The 20,239-nt window shown below is 48.5% G+C and overlaps 2 protein-coding genes across 2 annotated transcripts; both read left to right on the top strand.

Annotated features, from left to right (window-relative positions):
* Nucleotides 1-1,361: 1,361 nt before the first annotated feature.
* On the top strand, nt 1,362-16,970 carry LOC128893288 (cadherin-related tumor suppressor-like; the record flags this gene model as incomplete). Its single annotated transcript, XM_054154142.1, has 15 exons — nt 1,362-1,542; nt 1,624-1,877; nt 2,303-2,733; nt 3,257-3,601; nt 4,424-4,753; nt 5,260-6,375; nt 6,846-7,961; nt 8,313-8,589; nt 8,823-9,104; nt 9,505-9,809; nt 10,199-10,464; nt 10,863-11,306; nt 11,712-12,081; nt 12,303-12,518; nt 13,135-16,970. Coding segments are annotated over 15 exons (7,964 nt in total), but the record flags the coding sequence as incomplete, so codon positions are not given.
* Nucleotides 16,971-17,509: 539 nt separating this feature from the next.
* Nucleotides 17,510-20,087, top strand: LOC128893287 (uncharacterized). The gene is made up of 4 exons (XM_054154140.1): nt 17,510-17,988; nt 18,154-18,422; nt 18,860-19,032; nt 19,393-20,087. Exons 1-4 carry the CDS (start codon nt 17,851-17,853, stop codon nt 20,085-20,087), a joined length of 1,275 nt encoding a protein of 424 aa, XP_054010115.1. The 5' UTR covers nt 17,510-17,850.
* Nucleotides 20,088-20,239: the final 152 nt, after the last annotated feature.

Here is a 20,239-nt window from a genome sequence, read left to right as displayed (position 1 = left end):
CTCTCTCTCTCTCTCTCTCTCTCTCTCTCTCTCTCTCTCTCTCTCTCGCTCTCGCTCTCGCTCTCTCTCTCGCTCTCGAGAATCCTGCTCGCGCCCGCGCATTATATTCCTATTTTATTCATACGCGATTATGGCTGTCGCGTATGTGCGCGCCGGCTATCGCGCGTACGCCATCGGTGTCCACCCGAAAACGTGTGTCCCCCCATCAGGCGTTAACCAAGGGCCCGAGACCTTTTGTTGCGTCGCACGAACCGAGCAAGGGCGTTCGCTCGCGATGTCTGCGCGAAGTTTCGAGCTCCGAAAAAAAAAAAAAAAAAACAGATTCTTTCGCGCGAAAGCCGTCGAACGCGTCAATTTCAAATCTTAGAATTGCCTCCGCATTTTCCACGGTAGCTCCGGCAACGAATCGTATTTTAATATTCCGATAAGTAGGGGCGAGGAGGGTGAGAGGGCGGGGGTTGTTGGCCTCAGGCCACGTTGATTAAGCAGACGTATAAGGAGAACACGTCGCTAGCGTAAGCCAAGTGTATTTCTGTGGGATTGCCCACCGGGGAACGCCGCCTATGGTGGACCACACCATTGTGCCCCGCAATTGTTGTGTCGGTGCCCTCCCCGTGAGAGGTCCACGTGATTGAACGATATACGCTTATAGAGGCGCGTGGCCCACGGCCACGCCACCGCGGGTACAATGTACCTGCTGCAATCAGAGAAATCGGGTCCCCCCGGGAGAATAATGGCCTGTTTTAGGCGGCGCAATTAACTCGACTGTACCAGCCGCCTGATACTTGGTGAAATCGTAATTTGTCTTCTTTAACGTTAGGCGATCGCGATCTCTCGACGAAACGACGCCACCAGCGAATCGTCCCGTCGAACCTTCGACGTTCACGCCGGCCCTTAAAGACTTTAACCGTTTGACTTGCTACGCGGCGCAAAACCGCTCGGTTCATTTGTCCGGAAAACCGCGACGCAGCACTTTTGCGCCTCGAGTTTCAGTGCGTCTTTGACATCGAGTCAAAACATGTCCCGCAGTTTTCGTGCGTTCTTGCAAGAATTGCTTAGCAATCAAACGGTTGATGTCGGAAATCTGTTTTATTTCACCCTCTCCCTCGGTCAGCTTTCGAACCATATCCACGACCAAACCTAAAACACGAGACGAATATACATCGCGCGTCGATCGAAGATACGAGTCGTTCTCGGTTCCAAGTTCGATGGTACGCCAGCCGAATTCCAGCACCGAATTCGAGTAAATGGAACGACCTTTTACGCTCTCGATTTCGCGTCGTTTATGGTAGCTCGATTAGCAGTGCACGTTTGTGTAATCATAGAACGATCAATCTACGATTAGCGAACCTGTTCCGCAGGTTCTCCGCCGCTTACTGGATCGGGCATCGTTAGGATCGTCGTGCTGGACGTCAACGATCACAGTCCGGAATTCACGAGGCAGGAATACAAGGCGACGGTCACCGAGCACTCGGCTTCCGGTACGTGGGTCGCCAAGGTCCACGCCACGGACAAAGACGAGGGCCTCAACGCGAAAATCAGGTGAGCAACACGCGATCCTGATCGATCGCTACCGAACGATGTCTTTGCGAATATCTCGCGAATCCTACGAATACTTCGCAGGTATAGCTTGGTGAGAGAAAACCTGGAACGGTTTAGCGCGGACCCTGACACGGGAGAAGTGTTCACGCTGGTACCCCTGGATCGAGAAGAAACGGCGGTGTACCATCTGACCTTGGTGGCTCAGGACTCCAGCCCTACGGAACCGCGAGCCTCGGTCGTGAATCTGACCATCCTCGTGAAGGATGTGAACGACAACGATCCCAGGTTCTCCAGTTCCATATACACGGCGTATGTGCCGGGTGCTACCAAACCAGGTAAGCTGGGTGTCGTTAGCGTGGCTTTAAGGGGGCATTCGAAAGTTCTGGAAAATCTACTCGTACGAAAATATTCGTCGCGTCCCGTCTACTACGGTGGATTCAATTTTACGAAACCTTAACGGAGATAACTACTCGCACATCCGATGTTTAATATCTTCGTGTACCTTGTACAAAATCTCATACACGGACACCGAAAAATTCGTATACCTATTCAAATCGAACATAAACACGGCTAACAAAGTCCTAAAGCGCCGATAATTTAAGTTGACGCATTCACGCCGGCGTGGTGCGCGCTATCTAGGTAAACACGCGTGCGTGAGCCACCGGTGGTGCGCGCCGGGGTGAACCTGTGTAACGCACACGGATAAGACAGAAACTTGAATGTAAACACGCCGCTGATTGTGGCGTCGCTTCCTTTAAAGGTGATTTCGTATTCGGCGCGAAAGCCGTGGACGACGACGACGGCGAGAACTCTCGGATCGTCTATCGTCTCCAGGGAATGGACGCCGAGAGATTCGCGATCGACTCGAACAGCGGCGTGATAAGAGCGACGCAGGAGTTGGCCAACGACGGGACCACGTACCACCTGCAAATACAGGCGTCCGATTGCGGCGCGATACCCCGATCCAACACCGCGGACTTGGTGATACATCTGAGGGAGAGGCAGCTGTTCCCCAGCTTTTGTCGAACCATGAACACGACGTTCACGCTGCCCGAGGACGTGACCGAGGGCAGACCCATCACTACCCTGAACGCTACCACGCCGAAACACGGCGCTGCGAGCAATCTAGTCTACGGAATGGCTGGCGGAAACGTCGGGGACGCGCTCAAGATCGATCCTCACACCGGAGAGGTTTGTTTTTACAGTAAAACTCTCCGGAAATGCACAAGTAGAGACATTTGTGCATTTATGGAGACTTTACTGTATTTTGATAAATCCTTGTGACTAGACCGCGGATCTTTACGCATTCATAGGAAATTTTTAATTATTTCAATATATATATATATATATATATATATACGGGCATAACGCATTATAAAATTGACACAATAAAGCAAATAGTAAACAAACATAGTTGACAGTTGACAAATACACAAATATACATAAATATTAACAAACAATGTAAACGAAGGTAACGCAGATGAATCGCGGGATTACCTATAAAATTTGAAGTTTTAAAGTTTTAAGTAAGAAACTACGAAATTGCAGTATGCAAGAATGTTAAGAGATATCGAAAATAAAGTTCGTATCGTAATATTCGCCGGAGATTAATTCCCGCCTAAGGTCGATTTTTGTAGATACGTTCGAAAAGATTCGACCAAGTCCCTGAGTCCCCGACCAAGGTCTCTAAAGTTAAGAGCGAGCTCGTTTCCAGGTATCAGTCGCGGCCGGCTTCGATTACGAGACCGCGCCGTACTACGAAGCTTGGATCGAGGTGCGCGATTCGGACATTCCACCTCTGAGAAGCGTCGTTCAGCTCCTCGTCAACGTCACCGACGCCAACGACAACGCGCCCATCATGGAAGCCTCCATCTACAACGCCACGGTTCCCGAGAACGAAGATCCACCTTTGTTCGTCGCCAAAGTATACGCCAAGGATCGCGACTCTGGCGAAAACGGGCAGGTGTCTTACTATTTGGTGAACGACTTCACGGAGACGTTCATCATCGACTCGGACACGGGGAATATTAGCACGAATGCGATGCTGGATCGCGAGGAGGTGAGATGTTTAAGAGAATCAGCACGGAATCTATTCCACGAATTTGAAAATGGTACAGTTAGGTTAATTCATTGCTGGAGATGTCATACTGTTAACTTATAGTGTTATACTTCGAGCGCTGAGATAAATAGTATCATTGCTTGTCTATAATTTGATATATATATATAAAATTATAGACAATTAATAGATAATAGATATAGACATATACAATTATAGATAATTATAGATAAATAGATATAGACAATTATAGATAATTTGATATATATATATAAAATATATATATAAAATTATAGACAAGCAATGATACTATATACATAAGTGTACTATATATATAAGTAATAATATATACATCATATATTCATTAATATATATTCATAAACAAGTCTGTAATTTATAAAGTACATTATCAACACTCCATCGCGCACACATTGTCTCTAGCGCACTCTCTCGACCCTTTCTCGCGTTATCATTTGTTCATTCGTTTATTTAAAGTGCGTAACTTGTACAAAGTTATTACACTACTGCTTACTTAGCTTATTTCCATTCTTCTTATCGTCATCTTACATGACTCCTGCATTGTTTTAATACTGTTTGCAGTATGTCTTACTTCTCATCTATTCGGTACCCTCTAGCTCGGGTACCTCGGGGTTGGTAAGCCCGTACTGTAGCTACGAGCACCGCTACAACCCCTGAGGGCTCTTGTTATCGCGCCTCGATGCGTATCTACATCCGCCGCCACCGAATAACACCCTCTAATCGTCTCGCGTCTCGTCGCAACCCTCGAGTTGTTACAAACCAAGCTTAATACCGCTAAAATTACAGATCGCTTCCTACGAGTTGGTAGTGGAGGCTCGCGACCACGGTCAACCACCCCTGACAGGCACGGCTACCGTACTGGTCACCGTCCTGGACAAGAACGACAACCCGCCTCATTTCACGCGGCTGTTCAGCGTCAACGTGACGGAGAACGCGGAAATCGGCACGTTCGTCATCAGGATAACCACCAGCGACCGTGACATCGGCCAGAACGCCAACGTCACTTACAGTTTCACCGACAATCCTGGTATGAAGTTCTCCATCGACGCTCTGAGCGGCAACGTAACCGTGGCTGGACACTTGGATAGGGAGGAGCAGGACGAGTACTTGCTGAAGGTTGGTAGCAATTGCAAGCCGCACTCTTAACGCGTTGAATGCCATGCACGGGGGGTCATCCATTGGTGACAGAGGATAGAATTCGTGAATTGTCGTGAGAATACGAAAATAATTGATAGGAGAAATATTAGAAATTTCTCTACGACAGAGCTCGGCGAGGTCTAGCTGTAGGTAGCCTAGGGGCCGTTTCTCAGGACCTCGCTTGGCCGGGACCTTGCGAACATATCTTTAAGCGGAATTCCAGAGTAACAAGTTGTTCGCGAGGTACCGGTAACGGTGGTACGGTCTTGAACCTCCAGGCAGGTCATTGGCGGGGATTACCGACGAACGACCGAAAAGTGCAGATCTCTCCGAGCTCCGGTCTACGGTTTCTAATTCTCTCGAGCGAAAATCTTAGTCCTGCAGAAATTTCCATGTGAACCAGTCTGGCAGTGAACGTGTTACTCTTGTACCTGTTGTCGTTGAATCAGACTAAAACGAATTACATGTACACAATGTGAACACAGGTGAAGGCAGAAGGCGGAGCGTGGCAAACAGAAACCGCTTTGACTATAACCATCCAAGACCAAAACGATAACGCGCCTGAATTCGAAGAGAACTCGTACCACTTCCACTTCCCAGAGCTGCAGCCAGCCGTGGCACACGTTGGCCAAGTGACCGCGATCGATCGCGACAAGCAGGGACCGAACTCGGTGATATTCTACAGCCTGCTGCAGCCCTCCGACCTGTTCACCGTGGACCCAGCTACGGGCGACGTGTTCAGCAAGAAGACCCTGCGTTACAAGCACACCCATCGGCCCTCCTCGCCAGAGAATCTGTACTCCCTGACGGTGGTCGCCACCGACAACGGCAAGCCGCCCATGTCGTCCAAGACCGTGATCTACGTAGGTGTCGTGGACGCCAACAACAACCCTCCGAAGTTCGAGCAACGATCCTACCTCTACCCTGTCCCCGAGAAGTACGGAGTCGGTAAACGCGTGATACAGCTAGTGGCCAAAGACGAGGCCGACTTTGGCGTAAACGCCGAGATCAGCTACCACTTGGCGAACGTAAACGGAAGCAAGTACTTCTCCATCGACGAAACCACGGGATGGATCTACGTTCGCAAGAGTCTGGCCAACGTCGCGGTCGGGACGACGTTCCTGCTGACCGCTCGGGCGATCGACAAGGGCGTGCCACCTCAGAAGGACGAGGTTTCGTTGAGCTTGGTGATATCCGGGGAGAACAAACACTCTCCTACCTTCGCCGCGGTTAGCTACCAAGTTCGTGTGCCCGAGAACGAGCCTGTAAACACCACCATCCTGACAGTCAGCGCCACCGATGGCGATCACGGCCCTAACGGAATGATCAGGTACAAGATCTCCGCTGGAAACGAGAGGAACGAATTCTTCGTTCATTACATAACCGGGGCGGTGACCATACTCGAGCCCCTGGATTACGACCTGGTGCAGGAGTACAGGCTGAACATCACCGCCACGGATCTGGGCTTCGAGCCCAAGCAGGCTGTCGCTACCTTGACTGTGAACGTGTCCGACATCAACGACAATCCCCCGACGTTCGACAAGAAAGTCTACGAAGCCTTCTTGCCCGAGAACTCGCCGCCAGATAGCTTCGTCTACAAGGTACGTTGCCATTTTCGTAGTCGAAGTCTTTCACGAGACCGCAGGGCCTGTACAAGTAACTTGTTGTAGTAAACTCTCCGTAAATGCATAAAGTCGGAACTGAACTAGTACGTTTACGGTATACTTCGTGCATTATCTAAATTATTTTTTTAAATCAATAAATTGCAAAAGATATACGAATTTATAAATTACGCGTGTACGTGTGTAATTAACACACCTGTTTTCTCGGCGTTCGAACTCCTGGGCTCCCCAAGGGGTATTACACCCCCAAGTAACGGGGATAGTTTTAGTGCATTTATGGAGACTTTACTGTTGCTACGTTCGGACCTACGTACGTAGTTTGTACCTACGTGGTCATGCAAAGAATGCAACGCAAGAAGTTAGAGGTTGACATAAGACGATACGAGTGTTACATAGAAGAAAACACAATAAAAGTGAAACCCTACGATAACATTTGTGAAAACTTTCAGGTGATCGCTCAGGACATTGACTCTCCCAAATACGCCGTGGTGCAGTACAATATCCTAGGTGGAACAGGCAAGGAGCACTTCCGTATTCGCGAGGACACAGGCGAAATCTACTCCCTGATCAGCTTCGATTACGAGGAGGCCAACGAGTACACGCTGGACATAGTCGCCGCGAATCCCGACTCGAACCCTCAGATGGTCGGTTTCACGACGGTCCAGGTGCACATCACGGGCGTCAACGAGTATTACCCCAAGTTCATTCAGCCGGTGTTCCACATGGACGTGTCGGAGAGCGCCGAAGTGGGCACCTCCGTCGGCCTGGTCCAGGCTACCGACCAGGACGCCGGAGAGGACGGACGAGTTTACTATCTCTTCGTCGGTTCGTCCAACGATCGCGGCTTCTCCATCGGCTCGGAGACAGGAATAATTCGCGTGTCGCGCAGGCTGGATCGCGAAACGCAGAACAGAGTGGTGCTGACGGTGATGACGAAGAACGGGGGCGGGATACGCGGCAACGACACCGACGAGGCCCAAGTTATAGTGTCGATCCAGGACGGGAACGATCCACCGGAGTTCTTGCAGAGCGCTTACGACGCCACGATCTCTGAAGGCGCCGCTCACGGGACTCGCGTGCTCACCGTGAGGGCCGTCGACAAGGACATCAGACCGCAGAACAACCAGTTCTCTTACTCGATCATCGGCGGTAACATCGGTCAGGCGTTCAAAGTCGATCCGCAGACAGGTGACATCGAGACCGCCAAGCAGCTGGACCGCGAAACGATTCCCGTGTACGATCTGACGATCGGCGCCATCGACACGGGCTCTCCTCCTCAAACTGGCACGGCTGTCGTTCACATCGAGCTCCTGGACGTGAACGACAACGGCCCCGTCTTCGATCCACCCGAAGTGATCGGCTACGTGAACGAAAACGAACCCGCTGGTACTGTTGTGATGACCCTCAGCGCCACCGATCCCGATCTCCCGCCAAACGGAGCACCCTTCTCGTACAGGCTGGTCGGTGCCAGGCAGGGCGACGTCGTCACCCTGGACAAACACACCGGTGTCCTGAGGACCACCAGGAGCTTGGACAGGGAGGCTATGCCTCAACTGGATCTCGTGGTTGGTACTACGTATTTAGAATTAATACGGGACTATGAAAACTTCTCCGAGACATACCTGTGTATTATAGGGCCCAACTAAGAGGCAACGATTTTGATTAACTTTTTACAGAATGATGATACCGTTAACAGATCTAAGACACGTTTTTAGTAGCGACGATTCAGATTAAAGGGGCGACAAAAATCGTCAAAGTATTGTTATTTAATAAGTATTATTATTTAATAAGTATTATTTAATATTCATCTTATAAGAAATATATAGCGTGTAATAGCATTTGTAAATAAACAGTTCGTCGTTGTAATATCTAAGTGTTAGTCCGCCTGTCTAATTCAAACGTGGATTTTTCCGCAGATCGAAGTAGAGGACTCGGGAGTGCCGCGAATGAGAAGCGAGCATACGATAACCGTGATCGTTACGGACCAGAACGACAGCCCATCGTCGCCCAGATCGGTGCACGTGATAGTTCATTCCTTCAACGAGCAGATCCCACTGGGTAAGATCGCCGACGTACACCCCAACGATCCAGACATCACTGGCAGCTATTCCTGCAAGATACTTCAAGGCGCCAACGCGAAAATTCTAAGCATTCCCACCGCCTGTGATCTTCACACGAGGAAAATAACTCCAGGTTAGCGTTTAGGCTTACAGCCTCGATTCAATGATGGACAAAAAGATCCTAGACTTCGAATAAATCCGAAGTTCACCGATGTGTTTCTCTCGTTTCCTTCTTTGGAAAATGGTCGACGAAAGAAACGAGACTTTAGATTTATTCGAAGCCTACGGTTTTGTTCGTCACTGCCTCGATTAAACTCTATCGGGGGAGGACCATAGGAGAAAGAGCCTTAAAATTCTTTGTCGCAGGAATCGGCTACTCCCTGAGCGTTTCTGGCAACGACGGTCGACACCCTAACGTTGTATCGAAAGTCACCGTGGAGTTCCTCGTCTTCACCAACACCACCATCGAGAACAGCGTGACTCTGCAAGTCTCCAAGCTGACCGCGAAAGATTTTTTAAGCCAAAGCTACCGCGCCCTATTGGACCTCTTGCAAGAAGTAATCGACGCGGGGGATACTCTGAAGATCTTCAGTCTCGGAGAGAACGCGTCCGACTTGAATATTCACCTGGCAGTGGAGTCGCCTCAAGGTAATTCTCGCTTACCGACTCTTATCCGAGTCAATCCGATTCACACCGTTAGAAACTTTCGATACTGTTGGGTTTTTACTTTGAAATAATTACGCGAACGCGTGATTTACAGTACAGACCGCAAATAATAACTATTACATTTTATTAAACGCTACGAAGAAGAACGAAACAGAAAACTTATATCTTTGTAGAAAATTGTGTACGTAAACTTTGAAATTAAAATCACGATAAGTTCTTTTTCTACTTTACGTTCAATATCATTTGGGTAGCAAAGACGAAAGTGTAGCCGAGGTAGTTAAAACCACGGTTATCACGCTTCGGACTTGAATTCGATTCTCGTTGAATGTAAACAAATCTTTTGTTCGTCCCTAAACGCAGGAATATTCCTTTGTTCCCGCAGGATATCGTAGCAAGTACGAGGTCACCGAATTACTGAACCGTAATCGCGACAAAATTCGATCGCTCCTGGATGGAACAACGTTCACGGTCGGTTACTCGCCGTGCAAGCACATTCCCTGCGAGAACGGTGGCACTTGCAGCGACAAATTGGTCATCTACGACGACGCCAGGATCACAGACAGTCAGGCGTTGATCCTCACGTCGCCGAGGATGATGCACGAGATGACCTGCAAGTGTCGCGAGGCCTTCACTGGCGAGAGGTGCGAGAGAAGGCAAGACCCTTGCTCTCCGAACCCCTGTCTACTGGTGAGTAGTTACAATCACTTTTTAATTACATTTAGATATTCTTAACTACTTTAGATTTGAGACACCTTTTAATTACTTTTAGGTATTCTTAACTACTTTAGATCTGAGACGTCTTTGAATTACTTTCTGGGCAGTTATAAGTAGTTATTAAAATCGAATTTCTCAGTAATTGAGAATATAAGGTATTGCATAACTAAAAACAAAGTGATCAAGAATTACTTAAACTACCTTCTAACTACCTTCTAATTCGAAAGTAATTATTCCAAAGTGTAACGAATGCAAAAGTAATCGTTACTTTACAACTCTGATCTACACCTACACGTTGGATGTAAAAACGTTATTCATTTCCACTACATTCTCGTCAATGATCTCTGATATGTTATTTACAGGGAGGACAATGTCGTCGATTGGGGTACGATTTCCAGTGCACCTGTCCGATCGATCGCGAAGGGAAGCTGTGCGAGCTGGAGAGAGGCGATGCCTGCGCGAGCAATCCGTGCCGGAACGGTGGCTCGTGCAGAAAGAGCCCCGACAGCTTCAGTTTCTTCTGCCTGTGTCGCGCTGGCTACAGAGGAAACCACTGCGAGGCGGTCACCGATTCCTGCAGACCGAATCCTTGCCTGTACGGAGGATTGTGCGTGGGAGAGAAACCTGGGTACGTCGAGCCAGTGGTGCACTGCAAGTTTATCACTGTTCAGATCAGCTTCTATGTAACTTCTATAGCGAGAGGAAGCGTTAGCTACATTTGAATTTTTTTCTCTGGAACTATTCATCCTATCGACCTGTTCTTTTTTTTTTTTTTTCATTTTAATCGGGAAGGATTACTCTTCCTGAATATATTTTTACTTGGAGCGGATCTGATTTTTGCGATATTAAAAATTATAAATGAATGTTCATTTTACAAATACCACCTCGAGGTCACGTTTTTAAAAATCCGAAAAAATGATCATTTCATTCCTTGAAGTTTTCTCTATTCATTTGGACTCGAATGTCAGCAAATACCTACTCTACCGAAGCTTCCAGAAACCTCAGCAGCCCCGAATTTCTTTTCAGGTACAGATGCAGCTGCCCCGAAGGTCGGTACGGGAGACACTGCGAGAGATCGACGTTCGGCTTCGAGGAGTTATCCTACATGGCCTTCCCAGCTCTGGACTCGAACACGAACGACATAACGATCGTGTTCGCGACAACGAAACCGGACGCACTGTTGCTGTACAACTACGCCCCGCAGGCGGGAGGACGTTCGGACTTCGTGGTGCTAGAGCTGGTGAACGGGAGGGTGGTGTTCTCGTACGGCGGTGCGAGGAGCGCCATCACGTCGATCACTATCAAGACGGAGCTGTCCGTGTCCAACGGGGAATGGAGGAAAGTGACGGCGACCAGGAACGGAAGGGTCGTGTCTTTGAGCGTTTCCGTGTGCAGGGAACACGGGGACATTTGCGACGACTGTAGGCCTGGCGATGGCACCTGCTACGCGGATGACGTGGGACCAACTGGGTCAGTACGATACTTTCGTTAGATGTCTTTCGTTGGACAAAGCAAAAGCTAACAAGTCCTCGATCACGGATTCAACGACAGTGATTGAGAACCGATTTACTAGAATGCAGGATAGGCAAAACTAATTTATCATTAACGCAAAATAAATCTCATAGCTCGGCGATCGATGCAATCAAACGCAAAACGTGTCCGTACTCGCTTCTGTTTGATTACGTTTAAAAGTAAAAAACGAAACCGCGATGGTTTTCAACCATGAAACAGGGAAACGGTAGCTCTGTCTGAATATCTCTATGCTTCTAACGTATTTGAATCCAAACGAGAACCAAAGATTCTGTAGAAAAGCGACGTACGTCGACGTAGAACGACTCCGAAGAGCGAGCTAATCAGCGTAATTCATTTCCACAGTACTCTGAATTTCAACAACAACCCGCTCCTAGTGGGAGGACTCGAGAACGCGGATCCAGTGCTCGAGAGGCCGGGACAAGTGCACTCGGACGACTTTGTCGGGTGCGTGCATTCCGTCTCTATAAACGGCAGAGCCCTGAACTTGTCCAATCCATTGGCGTCGCGTGGCGTCAAGTCGACGTGCGCCAGATCGAACAAGAATCCCTGTCTAAGGGACGCGAAGGACTCCGTCTCCGTCTGCGGAGCCAACGTCAAGTGCTACGACAAGTGGCACCAAGTCTCCTGCCAGTGCGGTTCCCTGAACGCGCCTAATTGCGAGGGCGCGCTGGAACCTGTTACCCTGAGCGATGGCGGTTACGTCGAATTCAAGGTACGCGAGATGTTTACAGATGTTTTATCGACACTTGGAGCACCAAAGTAATTAAACCTAAAGAAACATTGGGTATCGTAGATTTGCTGCGTGAAATCTAATGGCGAATGAGAGTCACCTCTCGCGTGCAAATAATAATCGAGTGTTAATAATAATAATAATGATAAATTTGTAAGCTCCTCTATGATTGAGAAAGTTTAGAATAAGACCGTTTCGCACAGATTTCAGAAAAGCACAGAAGGATGCAACTGTTGGAATACTTGTACGGAGGCTCGACGGTGTGGCAGAAGAATCGAACGACACGAGCCGTCAGCGAGGACACCAACTTCATAACCACCTCCTCTCTGTTCAAAACAATGGGGATAATATTCAGAACGGTGAAGCCCGACGGTATTCTCATATACGCGGCGACCAACAAACACTTTACATCCGTGGAGGTAAGAAGCTCCTAGGAGCTTCTAGAAAGCTTTTAGCGGAGAATAGTCTAAATTGTATTAGGTTGTTCCAAAAGTTTCTTTCGTGACTTGCATTCAGTTATTTTATGTGTTTGTAGCGTTTATATAAATAGACAACCTAATTTCTTAGATGTTAATATTGTAACAGTAATGGAGCAGAATACGGAATTCAATAATGTAACATTAGACATGGAATATAATGTACAGAGTTGCGAGGAATTAATTACTTTTTCAATTAATTTCCGTCTTTAGTTGACAATAAATTACAAACAATGTACATTGCATGTACAATGTACAATGTATGTACATATTATATAATATACAATGTACAATGCATGTACATACAATGTACATTGTACATTAAATTAATTATTTAATTAAAAAATCATAATTGATTACAATTCAAACCCTGGTTATGTGTCTACGAGATTACTCATTAATGAAATGGAAGAAACTTTTGCGACGACCTAATATTGTGATATATATATTGTGAAAATTCGCTTGAAAAATCTGTACGGCCCGTCTGTGGTAAAATTAGAAAATATCGATATCGTTTTCCACAAAATCGATGCAATTAATTTAAATCGAACGTTTCTAGCTTCGCAACGGGCAACTGTTCTACGCGTCCCTTCTGGGATCTCCCGTGAACATGTCCGCGAGCATCGAAGGAAGCCTAGCGGACGGCCGCTGGCACAACCTGACCCTGCACTCCTACTTCCGAGGGCTGAGGCTGTTCATCGACGGGATCCAGACTGGCGAGGAACTCGACTCCGCGGGCGTCCACGATTTCCTCGACCCGTACCTGTCCGTCTTGTCGATCGGCGGAGTTAGCCAAGACCTGTACTACACTCACAGCGCTGGCGCTAGGAGTTTCGAGGGTTGTCTGGCTAACTTCACCATCAACAACGAGATCCAGCCCTTCAATGGTTCCGGATCGATCTTCAAGGACGTGTTGTACCACGGAAAAGTGAACACCGGGTGTAGAGGACCGATCGGAATCAGCGCCGCGGCCACGGCCGATCCTCTGAGCATCGGGATCACTTTGGTCATAGTTTTCTTCGTGATCCTATTGATAGCGATTCTAGTTAGCTTCATCGTGTTCCGTCTGAGACGACAGAACAAGGAGAAGTCCGCGCCGTCGGTGGTCAACAAAAACACCAACGCCATAATGACCGGGAACCCGCTGGTGGGGACAGGAAACGACAACCTGATGTCTCGCCACGAGAACACCTACATCTCTGACACCTCCGACTTACGCGGAGTGGGGCACATGGGCCCAGAATTGATCTCGAAAAAGTACAAAGAACGGGAGATCAACTCGACGTCCGAGCATCGGCCGCAGAGACCCGACATCATCGAAAGGGAAGTGACCAAGTCGCCACCCATCAGGGACGAGCATCCGCCTCTCCCCCCGCCTGCACAATCCTCGTTGCACTCCCACGAGCACAATCCGGAGCCCGACATGCCCGAGCACTACGATCTGGAGAACGCGAGCTCCATCGCTCCCAGCGACATCGATATCGTCTACCACTACAAAGGCTATCGCGACGGCATGCGGAAATACAAAGCCACGCCTCCGCCTATCAGCAACTACGCCAATCATCACAAGCACGCGAGCCAACAGCACAGACACGCTGGACCGTTCCCGCCGCGAGCTCTACCGCCGCCGAATGTCAGTCAACCGACGGGACCGACCCAGAAGCTGCTCCAGAGCACGCCGTTGGCGAGATTATCGCCCAGCAGCGAGCTGTCCGCTCAACAACCGAGAATACTGACGCTCCACGACATCAGCGGCAAACCGTTGCAGAGCGCGCTCCTAGCGACCACGTCCTCTTCGGGAGGAGTAGGCAAGGACGCCTTGAACTCCAACAGCGAGAGGAGCTTGAACTCGCCCATCATGAGTCAGCTGTCTGGATCGACGGCCAGTCGGAAGGCGCCCCAATCGAACAACGAGAACTCGGTGAACAACGTCTCCTCGGGCCCCATGGGCCTCACTGCAGAGGAGATCGAGAGACTGAACTCTAGACCGAGGACATCGAGCCTGGTGTCGACCTTGGACGCCGTGAGCTCGTCCAGCGAAGCCAGAGGACCGCCTACGCACGGTCCTCTGCATCTTCACAGACGACACACGCCGCCCGTCGAGAGGCTCGAGCGAAGAAACTCGTCGACCACCGACGAAAGTGGCAACGATAGCTTCACCTGCTCGGAGTACGACAACACCTCCCTGGTGGGAGATAAACGGTCCGATAACCCTTTCGCGAAGCAAGACGACGAGGAGGTGAACCAACGGAGCAACGAGTCCTCGCAAACCACGAAACCTCCCCTTCCACCCAACGTCAACTACGACGCGTTCGACAGCTCCTTTCGCGGCTCTCTGAGCACCTTGGTAGCCTCCGACGACGATCTGTCGACGCACATGGGAGGACTGTACAGGCCCTCGAACAACGGATCGCCGTCGACGACCACCACCGCTCTCAGTTGGGACTACCTGCTCAACTGGGGCCTGAACTTCGATAGCCTGGTCGGTGTGTTCATCGATATCGCTGAACTGCCCGATAGCGCAAGTCGCGTGCCAAGTACGCTTAGGCTACCAGCCAGCATACCCAAGCCATCCGAGGAGTACGTTTGAACGGTGTTTTAGCGTTAGAGATCATTCGAATCGTGGTTCGAGACTTTTTAGGGTGACAGGGTTTCGGGAGACAGAGAACGAAGAGGGAACAGGCAAGTTTGCTATCTGAATAATAGAGAAGGGAGATATTGGGATATTAAGTTAGAGAAAATTCAGTGCAGCTGGGTGATCCGTTCGAGACTCTTTCGTCTAGGTAAACGAAATCTTTCGGGAGACGGAAACCCCGGAGTAATTAATTAGCCCTTGAAAGAAGACGGAGCTACCAAAGGTGCGGGAAAGCTAAACGATGCGACAGCCTCGAGCGGCCAGTTGATCACACTCCGACTTGGATGATGAACGTCTTCCAACGTCGGTGCATTAAAAGTGTATTTAATCGACCGAAAGAAGACTCGCGATTCCGTGAGAAACGATTAATAGAACTTCGATTGCCGATACAGTGACGCGAACCAATAGACGTTGTTAGACTCGTAAGCGAATCGTTACGTTCTCCTGTGCGTCCGGGGACCGAGAACGTAACCTGTCTTGCCATAACGATAGAACCTTCGAGGACGATCGGTTTGTCGAATTCGTTCGCTGCGTCGGAACGATTGTGCATTTGTAAATAATCCGCGATTCGTTCGAACGAAACGAGACTCTCGCGATAGGGATAAATCTAAGCGGACTTTTCATCGAATCTTAACGAATTTATGCCAACAAGTGCTCCCGCGCCGTTCAACCCCCTATCGCATGAATTATTCATTCACCTTCCGCGTGAACAAATCTCTTCGTTATTTATGCGTTCGATCCTCCAATTAACGCGTTGGCTGGCGAACTAACGAAAATTACGAACCAGTGGAAATTTCTACGAAGTTGAATCGTGTCTCGAGACGTTTGGCTTGGTATTCAATTTTTCACCGATCGAGTTAATTTATTTGATTCGTTAATGAAAAGCGTTGTAGCTGTACTTTATTATATAAAGAGTACAGGATGTACAAATAGCGGTCTATCCAAAACCCAATCGTTCGGCTCGTGAATTGAATCACCCACCGAACGAGACGTCGATCGATAAAACTATTTTGAAATCGAAACCAAACGGCTCAAATACTCTATTTTCGATAAAAATGACACCCATTTCTGGCTGACGTGGCAACCAACGCGTTAAACGATGAACGAAAACAATCGTATACATACAATGCAACGGGGGAGGGGGCTTACTTGTCCGGTAAATATTGCACGACTGTATTGCGAGCAATTATAAATAATTATTAAATACCAACGTCTGTAAATAAAGTACTTTTAAAGCTCTGTGCCAGATAATCTCGATACAGCCGCGCAATAACGAACGAACGGACACGATATTTAGAATCGTACCAGCGTTTTCGCGGCAGTCGCGTCGCGACGACTGCAACCGCTCGTTCGACGTTCTCGTAAAGTCAGCGGAGTATCGTCGATGGTCGTCGAAATCGCGACGCGTACCGTCGGCAAAACGCGTTTCCTGTATCGTATAGTATTTCGTCGGGAACGTCGAACGGAGCGCGACCGCCAGACTGATTTCTTCCGTGACTCGAAGTGCTATCGTAGACTACCTGTTCACCATCGATCGTCTAAATTTTGTAAATTACGGGTAAATCGTTGTGTAAATATCGTACGCCTGGTCTGTACAAAGTGCGTGAATGAGTGTGCGTGTAACACCTAATCATCGATCGTATTAGCAATAAACAAAACATTTGTAAAAAAAAAAAAAATAATAATTACTGTATTTTGAATTTCCATTGCTCCCATCCACGCTCGAGGCGATTTTTAACCGACTTCGAAGAGGAGGAGGTTGATCGATTCGACAGTATACAGGGTGTCCCAAAAGTCGGGGAGGAGCCGGAAATGGGGGGTAGCTGAGACGATTCTGAACAACAATTTCCTTTGCAAAAATGTCGGATGAGGCTTCGTTAAGGAGATATTAAGAGAATACCCCGACCAATCAGAGCGCGCGTAGACCGTTGGAGCGGCCGCGGTAGCGAAGGCTACGCGCTGAGCGGCCGCGTCCAATGTCCTTCGATGCACGTCGAGTCACTTGTTCGCGTACAAGCGCTGCCGCCTAGCACATAGCCTTCGCTACCGCGGCCGCTCCAACGGTCTACGCGCGCTCTGATTGGTCGGGGTTTTCGCTTAATATCTCCTTAACGAAGCCCCCACCGACATTTTTGCAAAGGAAATTGTTGTTCAGAATCGTCTCAGCTACCCCCCATTTTCGGCTCCTCCCCGACTTTTGGGACACCCTGTATACATATTTGTCCAAATTGAACGACAAGTTCGATGTTTCCAAATAAATTTCTCGCTATAAATGTACACAAGTGGAAAGTTTATTTATGTACATGTTTGCAACGAAGCATTTATTCGGAGACGTGACAGCGACTATTCAATTTAGACAAATTAAAAGACACGGATGATCGACCGTGTCTAATAACATAATAATCTTCGAGATAGAATTCTATTAAACTTCGGACTGCTTTGAACTCGCTTCGAGTCCCCTATCGATACGATGTTTTGTCTCGGCGAAACGACAGGCTGTCAATGAAATGACCGTTGAATTTACAGATGCACCGATAATATATATCTCCGAGAAATAACTATAAACAAGGAAGAGAACTCGTCGTGCGTAATTCGATTCGTTAGTGAAATAAATTTTTGATCGTTTAGCATGTCCAGATAATGATATCTTCATTCCCGTCGTACGACGAAGAGCTCTTGAACAGCGCCTATGCGAACATAAGTCTGATCGCCGACAAAGCCTGGACCTTCGACGCGGGAAACCCGTTTCGAAAGTTGAATCGCTCTTTGTGGATTCAGGTAAAGTTCCCGCGGCCTTTCCAGTCCTTTCGACCAAACAAACACGAACAATTTACGTTTATTGCTATCTCAACCGTGCCAGTTATCCTAAAATCGATACTCGGATTACCGTCGCGTGACGACGATTTTAGAATAATAAAAAAGAACGATGTTATTCCACGGCAGAACTGTAAGCTGACTGCAAAGTACAAGGAAAACGGTAGCTATCGACCGAGGCGCGTTCGCGACGTAATACCGGACTCGCGTTTGGCAACTTATGACGATTACGAGTACAACGAGGAACACGAGGGCCCTTACAGACAGCACGACAATGCGACGTCCGTTCCTCAGCCTAATTTCTGTTGGACGGAAGTCACCGAGCCCTGGATGCTGCCCGAGGTGGAGGAACGTTTCGCCTGGTTAATTGCTGGCGGGGCGCGAGCCAATCGTGAATTGTTAGCATCTCAACGTAAACGTTAAGCCGGCGACTGGACTTGCAACAGAACGCTGTAATGTAACTGCTCGGCACGAATTTTACGGTTCGACAGCAACGTTACATTACAAGGTCCTTTTTGGAATCACGAATGCTCGCTTCGAACTCTCGGCTGAATTCTCTCTCGATGCTTACCTACACTCGGTTCAGTGAAAAGTAGACGATCAAAGAGGTTCGTCGAAAAACCGACAGACCAGTCCGTCCAGACTAAGCGAATGCTCGCGTTACATTACAATGTTCTGTTGCAAGTCAGTCGCCGGCTTTAGCGGATGCTTCCGAGATGGGCAAAATTCTTATCTGCTATTACTCGAATACAAATTTTGCCCATCTCTATTCCATAGTCCCGTGTATTCGACGGACCTGTGTTAACCTATCCGCGGGGGAATTGATCTTGCTAAGCTCAGCGGTAAGGCTGCCAGATCCTGAGGACCTATCGAACACGGGCCACGGTTTCGAGATGCGTTGGGAGGACTCTGCGCAGAGTCAACGCAACACGCGGATGTCTAGCCCGATGAGGAAGAGCCACGAATCCAGAACCGAGTCGCGACTAACCAAGGAAACCAATCTGATCGGTAATAAACTCACCGAGGAATGCAGGGTGTCCCAGAATTAGTGTAAGAATCGGAAATGAGGGGTAGATGAGACGATTCTGAAGGACACTTTTCCTTTGCAAAAATGTCGGATGGTCCTTCGTTTTTGAATTATTTTTTTTATACAATCCTGGCTCGAGCATATGCTTCCGCGGCTGAGCGCGCGCTACTCTGGCGCTGCGATTAGTCGCTGGTTTCTCGTTAATAATTCAAAAGCCACCATCCGACATTTTTTCGAAGGAAATCGTGATTCGGAATCGTCTCAGCTACCCCCGATTTCTGGTTGTTACACTAATTCTGGGACAGATTGTTCTCATTAATCGAAAAACGATATCCTTCAAGAGCCAGATCCAGACCAAAAATTCGTCTGCTACGGGCATCGACGTTACACCATCGAGAATCCCATGGAGATGCAGCTGCACGTTCGCGTGACCAGCGAGGCGGTTCGTAACCTGTGGAAGTCCGGTACAAGCCAGCAACAGTTCCCCCAACAGAGGATGTCCTCGCATCAGACAGCTACGAATCAACGCGAGCAAAGTTGGCAGAGCAAGGACCGTCAACAGCAATTCTATTACACGCTTCAGTATCGACCTTTGATACTGAGAACAGAATACCAGGCTGCGCGAACGGAGACCTACGGAATCCCCAGGAAACACCTGTCGCCGGTCCTCAGCCCGGAAGTGCCAGAGTTCTTTCCGAAAGTACCGCTGACACGGTTCACCGGCAACAAGGAGCAAACCAACAACCGTATGCGCTACTTCCCATCGTTGAACGAGAGAAGCTACCAGAACGAACTGTTCCCTTACAACAGGACCCACGAAAACGCTGGGGCTTTGTATCAGGTTATTAGTAATGCTTTTACTGGGTGTACATTAACGGTGTTCGATATTGCCGCCCACACCAACAACTACCAAACCTGTTCAGACAGTAGATATCCAGCCTGGTGCTATGATTTTCCTCCGCGTAAACACAAAGTTGGAAATTACGTACTCGTCGGTGCAAAGAAAAAACACTTTTTCAACCATTTCAGCTTTTGACGCGATGAAACCTACTCAGACAGTTTGTACATTAACGATATTGTATACGGTTGCCGCCCCTACTAGAAGCTACCACGAACCTACTCGGACAGTATGTACGTTAATGGTATTCAATATTGCCACTCCCCACCAACAACTACCCCAAATCTATT

This window comes from Hylaeus anthracinus, unplaced genomic scaffold, assembly GCF_026225885.1.
Source record: "Hylaeus anthracinus isolate JK02 unplaced genomic scaffold, UHH_iyHylAnth1.0_haploid 27322, whole genome shotgun sequence".
NCBI classification, from domain to species: domain Eukaryota; kingdom Metazoa; phylum Arthropoda; class Insecta; order Hymenoptera; family Colletidae; genus Hylaeus; species Hylaeus anthracinus.
The sequence above is the reverse complement of the archived record's forward strand: the minus strand, read 5'-3'. Positions and strand labels throughout refer to the sequence as shown.

Coding starts and splice junctions, on each gene's coding strand:
- LOC128893287 (XM_054154140.1), top strand. CDS start 17,851: ATGATATCTTCATTCCCGTCGTACGACGAAGAGCTCTTGAACAGCGCC. Junction 17,989..18,153: donor ATCGCTCTTTGTGGATTCAG/GTAAAGTTCCCG, acceptor ATTCCACGGCAG/AACTGTAAGCTGACTGCAAA. Junction 18,423..18,859: donor GCGCGAGCCAATCGTGAATT/GTTAGCATCTCA, acceptor GATCTTGCTAAG/CTCAGCGGTAAGGCTGCCAG.